The sequence below is a fragment of the Numida meleagris genome, chromosome 5, assembly GCF_002078875.1.
Source record: "Numida meleagris isolate 19003 breed g44 Domestic line chromosome 5, NumMel1.0, whole genome shotgun sequence".
NCBI lineage: Eukaryota > Metazoa > Chordata > Aves > Galliformes > Numididae > Numida > Numida meleagris.
Genome location: NC_034413.1, coordinates 69,773,333 through 69,789,996, shown reverse-complemented (window position 1 = coordinate 69,789,996; position 16,664 = coordinate 69,773,333). Strand labels below are relative to the sequence as shown.

General features: G+C 47.1%; 1 protein-coding gene across 1 annotated transcript; it reads left to right on the top strand.

Moving 5' to 3' along the window:
- On the top strand, positions 1,433-14,864 carry RND3 (Rho family GTPase 3). The gene is made up of 5 exons (XM_021399843.1): positions 1,433-1,695; positions 1,782-1,869; positions 8,247-8,356; positions 9,846-9,980; positions 12,739-14,864. The coding sequence occupies exons 1-5, from the start codon at positions 1,546-1,548 to the stop codon at positions 12,988-12,990; spliced, it is 735 nt and encodes a 244-aa protein (XP_021255518.1). The 5' UTR covers positions 1,433-1,545; the 3' UTR covers positions 12,991-14,864.

The window sequence follows — 16,664 nt, the reverse complement described above, 5'->3', positions numbered from 1 at the left end:
AATGTCTCCAGGGATGGGGCAAACACCACCTCTCTGGGCAACCTGTGCCAGGCATCAGCACTGCCTTTGTTGCATCTTGCCTCCATCTGCACAGAGGTGAGTGATGAGCTGACAGGGAGATGCTTCCATCCACCTCCCATTCAAGATCAGCAAAAAGCTCCTTCAACCCCATCTTCTTCTCCTCTTATATTCAACAGATAGACCTGAGATGGTGTATTAGACTCAAGAAGAAAACTGGGTTGCTCTGCCTCTGCTCGTGAAGCTGGTATGTGTCTCAGATACAATGAAAGAATGGAGGGGAACAGAGAAACATGACTTTATGCACTCTGAAGACATTTATGCGACCGAATTTCTCAGAATCATAGAATGGTTGGGTTGGAAGGGACCTTAAGGATCATCTGGTTCCAACCCCCTACCATGGGCTGGCTGTCCCCCAGCTCAGGCTGCCCAGAGCCCATCTATGGCCTCGGGCACCTCCAGGGATGGGGCACCCACAGCTCTGGGCAGCAGTGCCAGTCCCTCACTGCCTGTGGGCACCTCCTAACATCTAAATTAAATCTCCCCTCTTTTAGTTTAAAGCCATTCCTCCTTGTCCTATCGCTATCTGACTGTGTACAAAGTCCCTCTCCCTCCTGTTTATAAGCTCCCCTTGAATACTAGAAGGCCGCAGCAAGGTCTCCCTGGAGCTGCCTCATCTCCAGGCTGAACCAGCCCAGCTCCCTTGAGCTATCTTCATAGACAGGGATGGATGGAAACTGCAGATGGGCTGAGGCGAGCTTTTCATGTAAAAAAGCCAGGGTGCAAATCTATGTGCCCCTGAGGCCTCCTAATAACACACACCCGGCGAACTTCAGTGTTTTGCTCATGATTCCCACCAGAAACCAAATCTCAGACCTTTTGAAAAGCTTATCAGAGGTGAGTAATGTGGCCAGCTGAAAATGTGACACACAGGAACACCACCAGAATGTTTTTTGGGACGCCGCATTTGGGATTCCGTCCCACCTGTGTCACTGAGGTAAATTCCTGTGGTTAAACACCTGCAAGATAATGGGGCTTTTCTATGTCAGACGTTATGAGTTTCTCGTGTTTCAGCCCAGACACGGCACGGGGTCGGTTTGTGGCACGGATTATGGATTATTCACCTCACGGCCACGACGACCTCCGGGGCTGCGTGAAAGCCCCACACGCCCACACCGCCCCCCGCGCTTCTCTCCCTCACAGCGCCGCGTCGCGCCGCTCCCGAAGGGGGCGCTCTGCCCCGGCAGCGCGCGCGGCGAGGGGGCGTGGCCACACTGCCGGCGGGCGGTGATTGGCGGTGGCGAGGCTATAAATAAGGGCGGGCGGCGGGGGGACAAAGCAGTCTGCGCGGGACCGGCGGGCGGGTAGTGCGGGTCGCGTCCCGTCCCGCGGCTCTGTTACTATAGCTGGGGTTTCCTCGTGTTTTTTTTTTTTTTTTTTAATTTAATTTTTTTTTTTTTTTGCCGTCGGGTCTGTTTTTTTTTTTAATTTTGTGCTGGCCGGTCGAGGGATACTAAGCGGAGATCAATGAAGGAAAGAAGAGCGAGCCAGAAGTTATCGAGCAAGGCGGTGATGGATCCTAACCAGAACGTGAAGTGCAAGATCGTGGTGGTGGGGGACAGCCAGTGCGGCAAGACCGCGCTGCTCCACGTCTTCGCCAAGGACTGCTTCCCCGAGGTGCGCCGGGGCTCGGGCTGGGCTGGGGGGCCGGGCTGGGGCTGCGGGGCCGGGGCTGACCGCGCTGCGCTCTGTCTCTCCCGCAGAACTACGTCCCCACCGTCTTCGAGAACTACACGGCCAGCTTCGAGATCGACACGCAGCGCATCGAGCTCAGCCTGTGGGACACCTCCGGTGAGCGCCGAGGGCAGCGGGGCCGGCACCGGGGCGGGGGGGGAGATGGAAGGCGGCCGTGAGGGCAGCGGGGCGGCGTGCGGGGCCGAGCACGCGTCTGCCGGGCGGGAAGGAGCCGGGCGGCCACCCAGGGCGGGCGGGGAGGAGCCGGGCCGAGCCGAGCCCGCCCCGCAGCCCCGCGCTCAGCTTGGGGAAGGGGACACGGAACGGGGCCGTGCGGTTTCACGTGGGGCTGGCGGCCGGGAGAGCCGGCGCTGCGCTGCGGTCCCCGTCGCTTGCGGGGCTCCGCGGGAAGCGCCCTGTGCTGAGTGAGCCCGGGGAGCCCCGCGGGTGCCGGTGCCGGCTGTGAACGGCGGTTGCGCCTGGTTGGGCTCCGTTCTGCTGAGACGGGGATTCCGGGAGGTTGGGTCGTTTTAATCTGCCGAGGTAGCCTCGCTGTCTGTGGTGGTGCGAATAGATTTCGGAGAGGGAAAAGGAAGGGTGTGGACAAACCTCTGTTAGCAGAGATCTGTCAGTGTTCGGTGGAAGGCAAATAGGACGGTGGTGTTTGTGTTAGCTTGACACTGCCCTGAGCCCTAGCCACAGCAAAGGGATGCTTATGAACGCCCGTCGTGAATTAAGTCTGTTGATATTTGAGTTCCTTATAGGCTCCTTAGTGTCTCTTTTTTTTACAAAGCACAGCAAGTTTTCCAGCCCTTCCGAAAGGCTGGCGGTAGGGAGGCATCCTTGGCCCTCTGAAGATGCAGGGAACCCATCCTTACTTAGGTGCTAGCGTCAGGAGATGAGCGCACGAGCACTCAGGGGTGAATGACACAACAAGCCATTAGCAGACATGGAGCAACATTCCCTCTGCAGAACGGAGTGTGAAGAAAAAGCTGGAAAAAACTTAGGAGTATGCGGAACCCCTTTCTTCTCCGGGCAGGATTTGTATATGTTGAAACTGGATGCTTTGGTTCCACCCAAATAAGAAATCACTCCTCTTACCAGAAACGGAGGTTTTAAACCCATTGCAGAAAAGGAATGTAGGTTGTGAGTTGCCTTTCCCCTTGCTGTTCAGGAAATGGTTTTGAAGGCTTGCAACATGATTGCTGGGAAAAGGCACTCTCCGTGCCCACGTTCACTATCAGCATAGTTCCAAACAGATTTTTTATCTTCAGCCAAGAAAGACTTTCATGCTTCTTGAGCGTGTCTGGCTTGAGCTTTCATCCTGATGACTAAGCTAACAAACTCAGTGGGGTAAGGCCTGATTAATTTTTAATAGTTGGCAAAGTTTTTCTGGAAATTTCTGTCTTTAGTTATTAAAATGCAGCACGTGGGTTGTTTGACTTGCAAAGGTCTGGAAGCTGTATGTCAAAGGCTGGTGACACCCGTGTGATGAAGCCTCCTGTAGCACTTCAAAAAGATGGCAGTGCTGGAAGAAGCACCTGCTGCCCGATGCGTGTGCGTGTCGCGCTTTCAGGCCCATCCTGGAACAGACAGACAATTTGGCAGAGTCAGGAGCTTCAGAACAAGTGGCGAACTTCTCTGCAATCTGAAACCAAAGGGGAAATGGTTGAGGGATGTGATGCTTGGGATAATAGATGCTCTGGTTGTGGGATTCTGCAGCCGAAGTCTCTCTAAACAGCTCTTCCTGCTGACTGCGGGAAGACAGGGCCCATCACCGCGACACAAAATCACATCACCAGATAAGAGATGTAAGGAGATAAGATACCCTTGCAGCATTATCTTAAGTTCTTGGTAATTTAATTCTTTACGAGTCTTTGTCCTAGCCCTCCGCTGAATTACAGTAAACATCTTAATGACTTTAAAGCAGCCCCAGATGTAGTTAACTTCAAAACATGACTTGTAGCTGCTATATGCTAATGGAAGACAGTGTCCATTGCAACATGGGGTAGAGGGGGAGGTCATGGCCCACGTCATGGCTTTTTATTCCTGTATTTCATGGCAGCAAAGGGTGAAAAATGGATGCAGTTTAGTTGGGCTTGATCACAGTATGCTACAAATATTCTGGGATGACTATCAGTGTTTAAAAGCCTTGTGTTAGAGTAAAAACAAGCCTTGCTGCCATGGTTTTTATTTATCCATTTAAAAAATCCCTTACATGCTGTGCTTATTACAGGAGGAATCGTAAGTGCAAAACGTGGAGCATCACACTGTTGAACTTTCAAAGGTAGCTGTACATTTATTAGGAAGTTTTTGTTGTATCTTGAGTATGCCCACAGAGATTTGGGACAAAACACTCAGAAGTAAGAGTGGAATAGGAAGATTCATTATTCAAATATTTTCTGGTACAGTCTAGTTCTGCAAGTCATAAGGATTTAAATTAGCCGCAGCATTAAGGGAAATACTTGCCAACATGAATTTCAATTGGTTTTTGGACTACCAACCCCTTTTTTTCAAAGCAGGAATGTCTGGTTGCAATAGAACTCGGTCATAAATTATTCCATTCGGTGGTAATGCAGTATGGCAGTCTTGAGCTGCTTGGCAGCTCTCTCTGCTCCTTTTGCTGCATGCAGTGTTGGAGAGAAGTTTCTCCAGGCTTATGGGCACGCTGAGGAATCATCACGTATCAGATGCTCATATATATATATGCCTCCATATAAAAATTTAGTGTTAATTTTAAAGGTGTTTTTGTTGAAGCATCTGTCAGAAGGAATCTGAAAGATGTGGGAATTGGAGTTACTGTTTCCCTGACTCTCTGGCAGTAAGCAGCGTATAGGAAATGCCAAAGTAGTGTCCTTGCCTCCCAGTTGACCTGCACGTTGGCTATGCTGAGCCATGTGGTTTGCTTCTTTCGTAGCAGCGTAGGGGTAACTGGCCTTGGTAGTTCTCTCTGCTTTGGAGGGGGGTAGAATTGGTAACTGGACCAACGGTGCTGTTCTCTGTTAGAGGTACAGAAATCCCAGCTCTGAATGTTGCGATATTTTTGTGTTTGGAGAAGGGTCTATTTTCTCCAGAATGGCGAAGGTGAATTGAGAAGGAGGAAAGACATCAGCAGTGAATCAGCCACTTGGAGCTGCCACTGCGGTATTTGGTGCTTTCTCTCTGTAGCTGATAATTAGTAAGCCCGAGGAGCTGGGAGTGGGAGAGCGGCTGTTCATCTGTTGTTCTTTCAGTTGACTGGAGTCCAAAAGGCAACAAAGACGAGCGCCCGATGGCTGCTCGGGGCTGTGCAAATAGTGGAATATTGCCTGTTCCTGGGCGCCAGTGGTGTGCAAATAGCTGAAAGTTGCCTGTTCCCAAGGTTTCCCTCCAGCCCAGGGCAGGCTGAGGCTGGGAGCTGCCCAGGTCCAGCTCTGCAGGAGGGATGTGGGCTGAACCACTTCCAAACAGGGCTCCAGCTCTCAGCTGGCATCTCAGAGTGGCACTAAGATGTCAGAAAACCAAAGCACGCGTTCACTTGGAACCACGTGAGTTCGTCGTGCATTAAGATAGCAGTGTTTAAGCCTAAATTTTGGTAACTTGTGTAGCCTAAAGCCAACCCTGCTGCTTGATGGGGGGTTAATTCACTTTAAAAGCTGAACAATGCTGTGCTTTGCATGCAGTGTGAGATTTGAAAAGTAGAGCGTTCTGACTGTGTTAATTACTTCAGCTTAGATTATTTAAGCTGCCAAAGAGATAAAATCAGGGATTGCAGCTGGAATAGACTTCCACCACAAAACAAGATGAACTACAGCGCTATCAGCAATTCCTTGATAGAGCTGATAAATCATTCACGTTGTCCTTGACAAAAAAGATTTATTTTGTAAGGAGTGAATCACAAACACAAGTACGCTTGTTTTTTTCACAAATACCGTGGCTGTAGCCTTGCATTCTCCTTCTGTTTTCTAGGGTTGGCACGGTTTCAGATCTGCAGACTAACTTGAAAAGGACTGAGCAGCCTCATTGGGCTGCGTTCAAGTTGTCTGTTCAGACTTGAGTCTCATTCCTGAGATTCCTCGGTTCGGAGGGTTTCTGGGTGAAGTGATGAAATGCCAGATTGAATGGCCTCGCACAGTGAGGGCTGGAGCAGCTCTTTCTTTGCGCAATAATAAACGTTCGGTTGCTGCTCTCGAATGAGACTGGGAAACTTCTTTTGTTGGTGCTGCAGTCCGAGCGCTTTAAACGCTTCCAGTTTGTTCTGCAGCACACCACCCCGAGGAAAAGAACGTGTCGGATGCTCCGAGCTCGCAGCTGAGCGAGGCCGCTGCCTATAAAAGTACACACACTCAGTTCAGCATCTTTAATGCGAGAGGCTCGGGAGGAAAACCTGAAAAGAAAAACCCTCAAAACAAACGCAGCTCCAGCTGACAGCAAAAGGAATCTCTGGTCTGAAGGTGGTGGCTGTATGTATACATAAATACATGCTGATGGACATATATGGTGCGTTGTGTCCTTGAAGACTGGTGAGTGAGAAGTTAGGTATGTGTGTAAGGAATTAGTTTCTGGGCGAGGCTTTTTTGAGACTCCTTTCTAGCCAGTAACCATTTGGCCAGGCATTCAGGATCTTGAAGACGGGGAGCAGTTCCTGCCCCTACTTGCCCGCTCTGGGGGAGGAGTGCCGGGCAGGCAGGTGCTGTGCCCAGCCCGCAGGTGGGGGCTGTAGGGGAGCTAGCACTCAGGCTGGATTCAGCTCCAGGGCTGTCCTGCTAGCTGCAATGCAGCCTGCCTGGGGCTGGGAACCTGGCCCTGGAGCTCTCAGATGGAAGCACTGTAATAATGGCAGTGCTGGAGATAGCCCCGGGATAGTTTGCAGTGGGAGATGCTCGCTGATAGGCGCTGCAAGCGGAGCTTAGCTCAGGATGAACGCTTCTCTGGTCGGCTCGGCTTGCTTGGATCTCATTCTGTCGTGCCAATTGCTGCTGAAGACTGCTAGCTGCTTTTTGAAGAGTGGTTTTTGACAGCTGCCTCTTTGTTAGATTGACACCGTTTATGAAGATGAGCATTTGAATAAAATAAGTCTTGTTCAACAAATTACCTTCTGCTACCTAGTTTGGTAACGCTTCATTCCCCATGTGTTGCCATTCATTTCAAAAACAACATTCCTGAGATTCTTGACTCCTTCCTTCTATAAAAGCTGTCCGACCGAAGTCATCTGTGATACGTTCACACCGTTCCCCGCTCGGTGCAACAGCGGGAGCTGTCTGTCAGGTACGAAGCTGAAGAATTCCTCTAATCCAGTTAATAGTCTCTGTTCAGCCTCTGAGACCTTGCTGACAATTAGTTGTAGATAGTTGGAGAGCTGCTGATACAATTAGGTGATAACCGCCGAAGTCACGTCTGCTAACTCTTAAAGCTGCGTGCTTGCGGCCTGTGCTGTATTTTAGGTATGTGGAAGAAGGAAAAATCCGTGTAAGAATGTGACCAGAAAGTGCACATGAAATCACAGGCATGTGTTTTAATGTCCAACGCCTGATCCTGTTTGACCACGTAAACGTCGAAGTGCCCTTCTGTGTCAGAAACGCGTTCCGCTGCGTAAATAAAACTTCAGCAGAGTTAAGGCCGAGCGGGGGTGGCTGAGTGAATGGAACTTTCCAGAGAAAGGAAGTTTTCCCCCAGATAGGACATGACAAAGAGATTTGACTTGCAGGTGACATTATAACTCTGCACACCATTAAGAGAAAACCAGAGAATCCCTTAAGCACTCGAGGTAAAACATGCGTGGCGTGTCACGTCAATCTTATTTATGTTCCTCCAGATTACTGGATTAGTTTTTGTTCTTATTGATCAAAATGTGTTTTATGGGCTATACATTCATGTTTACTGTGAGCGTATATTGGTTTACCAATCAGTGTGACTTTATGACAGAGTGTACTCGTGAGTCTGCCTGCAGGGTTTGGGTTCTTTCCTGCTGGAGTCCTGGAGCAACTGCTTTAATTCTAGGCAAGAGTTTTTCTAAAAAAAAGCCAATTTCTCTGACAAGTCAATATGTTTTTTGCACTTGGAACTCTATGATCTGCATTCAATACTTGAAAAACGATTTATTTCAAAATGACTGAATTTTTAACTGAAAACAACGGTGAAAAATCTGCTTTGAAGAAGTGTTTTAAAGATCTTTAGTTGGTGCAGATTAAGGCTGAATCTTCAAGTTGGGCTGACCCAATTTCCTTTCCCTGGTTATGGGGGCATTGCAAGCCTTGGGCAGGAGGGGGACCAGTGGGGTGCTGTCCCTTGTAGCTGTGTATGATGACTGTGGCTTTTGTACAGGAGAAGCAAAAGGAAAGAGGGGAGTTGAGCAGCTGAATCTCCTGTGTTGGGAATACAGCACTGAGGAGAAGGTGGTAGCTAGGTGCTGTTAAAGACCTTCCCTGGAAGTCTTCCTCAGTGTTCTGAATAAGTATGAGTAACTGCAGAAAATGAAACACGCAAACTGATGATGTTTTCTTGTTTCCCTCCAGGGTCTCCTTATTATGACAATGTCCGTCCGCTCTCTTACCCAGACTCCGATGCAGTCTTGATCTGCTTTGACATTAGTCGTCCAGAGACTCTTGACAGCGTGCTAAAAAAGGCAAGTGTTAAGAAATGTTTGAGGAGAGAACTGTTTATAAGTAGCACGTCTCTGACTCTCTGAAGAGTGGTGATGTTTCCTATGTTAGGAACTAAAGTTTGTTTTTGTTTTTAATGGAATGAAGACCAGACTGGGCTCTGCACTGCTGGAATTTGAAATCATAGATTTGAAAGGGATGAATGTTAACTGAAAACAAAACCTGTCTCATGGAAGCTCAAGGGTGAAGTAAATTCTCATTTCTTGGCCATTAGACACCAATGAATTGTTCAGGGTGGTGTTGGGTGCAGCAAGAAATTACCTAACATCACATTCATCTGACAGGTAGGGCTGAGAAACTTTGCCATGTCACAGAGATAGTTTAAAATACATATGTAGAGAGTTTGGATTTAGGCCATGGCTTTACATAATTCCTCAGCCTTAAGCTAGAAGGAGCCAGTGACAAATGCCTCTGGAAGACGCCATAAAGCCTAGCAATAACATAGAAATGTAATTCTGCACCAGGCTTCAGAATGTTTTAGCTCAGTGATCCAAGATTCAAAGCCCTGGCTTCCCCTGTGTTAAAGCACTGCAGTGTGAGAGTCGAGCTCTGTGTTCAGAAGGTGGTCCTGGTCCTCCCCTTGGTCACTGGGCATGACTCTTAACTTTGTGCTGCTGTCTTTAAGGCTTAATGATCTGAAGTTCCTTTTATTCTGTAGCTGGGGCTGGTGTTTCTTGTTTCACTGGGAATAAAGCAGCATGCGGTGCTGTGAATAATCTGCAGAAAACACTTCAGACTATTCTTTACTTACTATGCTAACAAGCATCAGGAACAGTCTTATTTTCTCCCACTGTAACTGTTGGTTTAGGGTATTGTTGCTTAATTCTGGAAGAGATTTTTGTTAATATGCCTTTAAAGCCACATTATATTCTTAATCTTCAGGTATTGTACAGTCTAGTCAGATTGGGCTGCAGAATTGTTGGCTTTCTCATATCTACAAAGTAACTGTGCATGGGGGTGGGGATGTGCCAAAAAAAAAAAAAATGTTTTACAAGCTCTGTTCGAACGACTTCCTTAATTGACCTGTGACAGATTTGTATAGTTATGGGTGTTAGGATGTAGCTGTGAGCCAGTGTATAGCAATGCATGCTTTTCAGTCATACAAGCAGTGCCTCTAGCTCAGCCTTGGGGGACTGCTGAAGGTGGTGACAGCAGCTTTCCCTGGCTCCTGTGTCAGTCTCTGTGGCTGGTTGCTCACTGCCCACGAGGAGTCACAGCTCTGCAAACCTTTATTCACATCGGTAAACAAGCTCCATTACTAAGTCAGTGGAATTAATGAGTGCAGGAGATTGTAAGATTTTATCCTTGACCAGATAATGCTGGAACCAACGCCTTCAGAAATGAGCTCGAAGGTAAATGTGACAGTTGTGTAAGAGTATTTCCATGGAAAATGTCACGACTTGTGAAACGTAAACATTCAACTACTCTAATATAACACCTACAATTTTACAGTGGAAAGGTGAAATCCAGGAGTTCTGTCCGAATACCAAAATGCTTTTGGTTGGTTGCAAGTCAGATCTGCGCACGGATGTAAGCACGTTAGTAGAGCTCTCCAATCACAGGCAGACGCCCGTGTCCTATGACCAGGTATGTGCCATGACATTCTTTGTGCTTGGGGGTGGGAGATAAGAGCATGCTTTAAGCATGGGGAGATTGTGGCTTTCTTGGCTGCCAAGAACCTTTTAAATGAATTGAAAATAAGCTTATCACTCTTCAGTGCTTGCAGGAGCCAGAACAGTAACTGAGAGGTGTGGTACGTGTCCTGTTCGTTTACTAGTAGAGAAATCATTGTCTTCGGGTTTGAGTTGAACGTTACACACGTGACTTGAGTGTTATGAAAAGTATTTCATGTAATCTGACCCCATTAACATTGCATTGCTTGAAAACACGTTTGACAAAACACCTTGTAGCTCTGAGTGGAGAGGTGGCAGCAAATCCAGAAAGCATCTTAATCCTTGGTGGCAGTTCTCTGCTGCTGGGAAGTGAGGAGGCTGGAGCCAGTCATTGTGGGGCAGAGACACTGAGGTGAAAAGGGAAAGAATCAGGCCATGGGAGAGCAGAATGCAGATCAGGGGGGAAAACTAGGATCTAAGATAAACTTCCCCCTATTTCTCGCATGTCTGTTGTGTATTGTAGCAGAAACATGGTGGTGGTTTTCAGATGCACCCAGCAGGATGTGAGAGTGAAAATGTTACCTGCATGGGTGGTTCTGGCTAGCGTGTATATCCTTTATTAGGAACACTTTTTGATGTCTTATCCAAAGCCTCAGGTTTTCCAAACCGTCAGCTCATAATATGCAATTACTAATAATGCAGCCTCCTACAGCATGTTAAATTTGAAAGTGTGGAGATGCCATGAACTGAGTATCTTAATTAAAATATGACATGGGGTGTTGTGTTGTGATAGCTTATGCTGATTTTGGCATTTTTTTTCTCTGCTTGACTCAGTAAGCATCCCTCCATTTCAGACAATTTTCAGGGAAACTAAATGCCAGATTTTATTACCCTAGCATGAAGGGATTCAGAAGTGTCCTTAAATCCTGATTGTCCTTCTGATTGGAGAAGATATGGTTCAAAAACACCACTTGTGTGCATTGGTATATATTTGTATTGTTCAGCCTTGGAGCTGCAATTTTCTGTACTATTTTTCTTCAACTATTAGAAACATTAAAGGAAATACTGTCTGCAAATTAGAGCATACGCAAGTTCATACATTCTAAGTTTTTTTTTTGGTGGTACATAAAACCATCGAGCCTGAACTTTTTCAGAGTTAGTGATTGAAAATGTATTGACAGTTGGATTTGTCACCTGGAGTTGAAGACTTAACATCTCTCTGATGTCGCAGCTCCTTAGGAAGGGTTAAGCCATAAGCTATTACTTAACAGCCAAAGAGGAAATTGTATGTGATAGTGAAGCCCCTACTTAACAAACTGACACAATTTCCCCTGCACTTCACACAGAAGGAAGTGTAGCCTGAACCTGGTGAGGTGTCTTGTGGTTGCCAGGGCACAGAGGTGGCCTGAAGTCACCCAGTGCTAGTTCTAGGGAAGGATCAAGTCATCTGGGGTAAGGATAAGCAACTTGTTTCTGGATTCCTTTGCCTTGCTAAGTCAGGATGGGATCAGAGCTTGGTGGGGTTTTCCCCCCAGCTCCTCTTAGCTTCATAAGGAAGTGTTTCAAGGTCAAGTTTGGTTGATGGTGACACCCTGACTCCGATACACCAGCCAATTTCCAGCCAGCTACACCTGGCAAACATTTTTTTGAGGAAGTGAGATAGGTTTAGGTGAGTAGGAGTTGAGGTGTTAAACAGTGTGTAGGGCTTGGTCCTACAACCAGCAGTCCTTTATCAGCCAATCCCACTTAAAACTGATAAAGAAACAGCTGCATCACTTGAAGGCAAATAATGCATAACGAAGATGTGGGCCCAGTTAGATTAGTGCCATCAGCCTGGTTGGTACACATGGGAGCAAGGAGGAGGGACTGGCCTGATGTGTGTCCTGCTGCCTGTATCTCAGGTGTGTGGGTACTTGAGGAGTGGCACATCAGGAATGTGGTTGGATGTTGTAACTTACTGGGAAGCTTGGAGTTCCTTGTAGTAGTTCCTCAGAAGTAAAATCCCATTAAAACAATTCCATTTTTCTCCGCACCATGCAGTATTATCTTCCTGTAACAAAATGCACAGCAGGATGCTTGGGGGTGCTGGTATGTGCTGGAGTTGCTTACTGTGCTGCTAGAACAGATACCCTGCTTTGTCTTTTCATACACCTACAATTGCAAAAGAAGGGCTTGTGTAGGCAATGAGACCCTTCTTATTTTTGCCCGTTCTCAAGATACAAGTTGATCTAACTCTTCCCCAGCCCAGAAACCCACAGCTTCTTTTTTCCATAAACTTCACCTGTTTAGCAGAGTTGCAAACAGGGCTCCCCATGTATGCTGTGCTCCAGGCTCAGTAGCCTGTGAAGGAGTCTGAGCACGTCTTCTGCCTGGAGACAGGAGCCTTAACCCTGTCTGGGTTAAGACCTGGCTGCCAGGTCTGTGCCTTTCTCAGCATGTGATCCACATGTAGGGATGAAGTTGCTGAATGGGTCCTACTGGTGCTGTTCTGGATTTCTGCAGTTATCAGTTCCCTTTCAAATTGTTATTTATCTGTGAGAGAGCGCCTGACTGCATCTTGGAAGCAGAGCTCTGTTTATTTTGCAAAATTAGCTGCTGGCTGTCGTACTTGAGCTTTAGCTTTTGGTTTTCACAGAACATTGTGTATGGAAAACAGTGCTGAAAAGTAATTGTATGGCTTGCTTTGGCTCCCTGGAAACTTGGTAGTGATTGAGTGTTCTTTCTTCCCTTAGGGTGCAAATATGGCCAAACAGATTGGAGCAGCTACGTACATTGAATGCTCAGCCTTACAGTCAGAAAACAGTGTCAGAGACATTTTTCATGTTGCCACCTTGGCGTGTGTGAATAAAACAAATAAAAATGTGAAACGAAACAAATCACAGAGGGCAACAAAGCGAATTTCACACATGCCTGGCAGGCCAGAACTTTCTACAGTGGCTACAGACTTGCGAAAGGACAAAGCAAAGAGTTGCACGGTGATGTGAAGGACCTCGGTTTCCTTGAGCAGGAGGAAGAGAGCATTCGGGAGAGGTGGAGGCTCAATGAAGTGCACAGCCACGTGGTATTTAATGAGTGCTTATGCCAGTGCTTTAAAGGAGACTCTTCACCTGTTGCGTGAGACTGTACTTAGGAACTGAGCATGTAGAGCGAGCAGGGAGAAGAAATGGCTCTGAATGAGGTGGCATCGGGAGATGGTACGTGGAAGAAAATGCCAAAAATGAGAACATTTGAATGTGCTGGAACAAGAAAAGAGGGTGAATAGGAAAAAAAAAAAAAAAACACCGCAAAGAAGAGAGACGTCATTGACAGTGCTTGTTTCTTTTATTGATGCTCTATTCCCGGATGCTACTGCTTTGATTTCATTAAAATAATACTTTAATGTTTTTTTAAAGAAGACATTATTAATACGCCCTCGTTAAGGAACTATCCCTATGACCTTGTAGTTGGTTTTCCAAAGGATATGATCTAATTTTTTAGTAGCTCATCGTTAAAGTGCAGAGTATACCAAGGCCTATACGTCACCTAGAGGGAAACTCTGTACGTGGGCAATTTGAAGCTTTGCCTTTCTGAGATGGCAGCACGAGCTGGATAGTGGCACGTTGGTCATGAAGACGGCTGTGTGAGGTTTCCCAGTGTCACAGGTGCCCTCACAGCAGGAATTAAACCGATCCGGTTGGGATGTGGGGGCAAACTGCCTGCCTCTTACAGCAGTCTGACTTTCGATTCCTCTTCGTGATTGTAATTTGAAGTGGAAATGATCTCGAGTTCTGGTGTACTGTATGGGTATTTCACTGTAGGTTCAGCTCTAAAATCAAGTGAAAGGTGCTAAGAGCTATGACGACAAATGATCCTTAGTTGAAAAACAAAAAACACCATTCATTAAGCCTTACTGCCCGTCTGGGGAAGCCCTGAGCCTCCTCCACTCCTGCTCGGAGCAGGGGAGCCCGGCGGTTCCCACGTCTAGCCCTCTGTAAACGCTATGAAGTGCTATTCTGTGATACGGTTCTCTGCGACAAGGTTGGGGAAAAAACCCCAAAATCTGCAAGTGTGCCAGGGCGTGCAGTTATTTGGGGCAGCCGTCTCACGCCGCAGTCTTCATTTGCTCACGGTGAGCACTGTGAGGAAATGGAGTCGGAAGAACTGTGACGCCTTAAGGGGACCCCAGTGGAAACTGGATACAGCATTCAGTCTTTAAGGCTAATATATACTTAGCCAGACAGCAGTCCTTAGCCATTACGTGGGTGAACTGGTTAAGTTCTTTTCTTCCTTACTGATTGCTGTTGTTACATTAAGTCTATCAGCCTTTAAAATTGCTCGCAACTGTTTACTGACCGACTTGATAGCTCCTCTGGAGGGGGATGCTGTAAGCTCGAACCGGTGTGGCTATAGCTTGTTGAGAACAAGCAGTTTGTTTCCAAGGATAGTGCTTCATTTTTGAAGTGTTGAAGCTGTGTTCACGTTGACTTCTGCAAAGGTAAAGGATTACCACAGTTCAAACTCAGCTCAGTGTGTTCCCGGCACTTTCTTTTTTTTCATCTGATAAACAAGAAAGAAATCCATTCCAATTATGTCCCGCACAAAAAGACATTTTTATTTTTTTTTTTACCACCCCAATAAGCTTTTGACTGATGCAGCAGTGCGCTTAGGGCAGTATTACAAAATAGCTGGTAAGTGCTTTCTGTATTTAAATATTGTGGAAAAAAAAAATAAGTTATAACTGTTATAAAACAGGACACTCATTACGTTTTTTTTTATTGTTGAAGTCACTTTGTATGTTCGGTTAATGTTTCTGCAGTATTTATTAAAATACCATTCTTTTCTTTGAATTAAAAAGGAAGTAATTGACTTGTAGTAGAAATGGCCTTTGTGTGTTAGTTCATTTCTATTTGTGCGTGCCGTGGACATAATTGTGCTGAGCTGCGGGCTGGCCATAGCTTGGAAATGGAGTGTGATGCGAGTAGAAATCCATCTCACACTTGGAACAGCCTTTTGGGTTTGTTTGGAGTTGAAGCATGTCATGTGGATTACTTGTATTTCTCAGAAGGTCAGAGGCAGACAGAGGAAACTAGAGCAAGTGAGCAAGTGTGGCTTGCTTTGGCCCCCAAAGCATTGCCTGCTTATCTTCACAAGGTCTCACACATGCAGGCTGTTCCAGGAGCTGTTCTTTGCTTCTCCCTGTGAGTTAAGCAGAGGCAGGCTTTGCTGCCTGGTTGCCTTCTCGTTAGGACATCACAGCTGCTGTAGTAAGTCCTGGAGTCCCAGTGCTGCAGCTCTGCTGGGTGTTTCAGGCTTCATTTTGGACGCAGAGGATGTGATGCTGAGGGCGGCCACTGCCATCTCCATGAGTTTTCTCCCTGAAACCTGTAAGACCAAGGCAAGAGAACTCTTTTAGATTTCTCACTTTTGGGTCTGCTGAAGCACATGCATTCCCTCCATGTTTCTAAAGGTGCACATCCTGCTAATGCTTGTAGTCACCCTTTTCCCTTCCCTTCTCTCACCACTGAGGCCGGGATGCTGCCCTCAACCCAAGAACGCTTCTTCCTCACTGGCTGTGTTCATCTTGCCCAGCCTTTCACCTTTGTCTGATTACACGTGTCAGACTGATGTATGGTTCTGAAATTTGGGATGCTTTGTAGGTAATTGCAGTGTGGCACGAAGTCCTCCCTTTCTAAAACAGTGAATCCACTCCTTTGTCAACGGATTTGAATCTATATTTGAATCATATCTCTTGCTATGAAGGATCTTTTCCAATTAATGTTTAACCAGCCAGGTGCCTTGGCACTCTTTCCAACTTTTGGCTGCTTTTACAGAGGTATAGACCCAAGGGCAGCAGTCAGACCGTGCTGCTTCTCTCCTAGTGGTGCTTCAGCATTCAGAAGTTTCACCATGACCCCGCAGACCCCACGGTGGCCAGAGCTTCAGCCCTGCAGCCAGTGAGAGCCTGCTCCCCCCAGTGCTTCTTACTTGCCTTCCAACACCCAGCTGTGACGCATTGGGTTTTGCTTGAGCACGTTGTGGTGCACGTTCTTTGCAACTTGTCCCTCCCAGGTGTTGCACATCCTGCTATTTCTTTTCCAGCTGCTTTTCTTTCAGCTCTTGCTGAGGTTGTCACGTAGGTTGGAGCAAGGAAGGACCTCTGGGAGGCCTCCAGTGCCACATTTCACTTTGGAGAGCCACCAAAGTTTGCCACAGCTTTTTCCTCCCGTTCAGTGTGTGCGGTGTTAGTGTGCACGCACCTAAGTGCTGTGCGGTCGCAGGCCAAACGATGTGGATTGAGAGGCTGCTGTTACTGCTGAACCACACGTAGGCTCGCAGAAAAGAGGAAAAAAAAAAAATCCATTTTCAATTAAATCGCTTTGATGGTGAATTGACTGCTGGTTGATAATTACGCTTTCTAATTCCCTCGCTGAGTCCTTTATCTCTCTCTAGGTGGATGGAAAGTGGAGGTGTCGTGATTTATCTGCAATTTCCTTTCAGTGTTTGCAAAAGCAAGCAGCAGTGCTGGCAGCTCTCTCCGCAGCCGCTAACCTTGCTGTGTTCCAGCACATCTGGGAAGCGAGCGCTCGCAAATCCCAGAGCTCTTCAGCCAGTTCTTGGGCATAAACCGTGCGTCTTTGGAACAGAAAGTGTTTCGTCGTCACGTGGTCAGAAATAATCT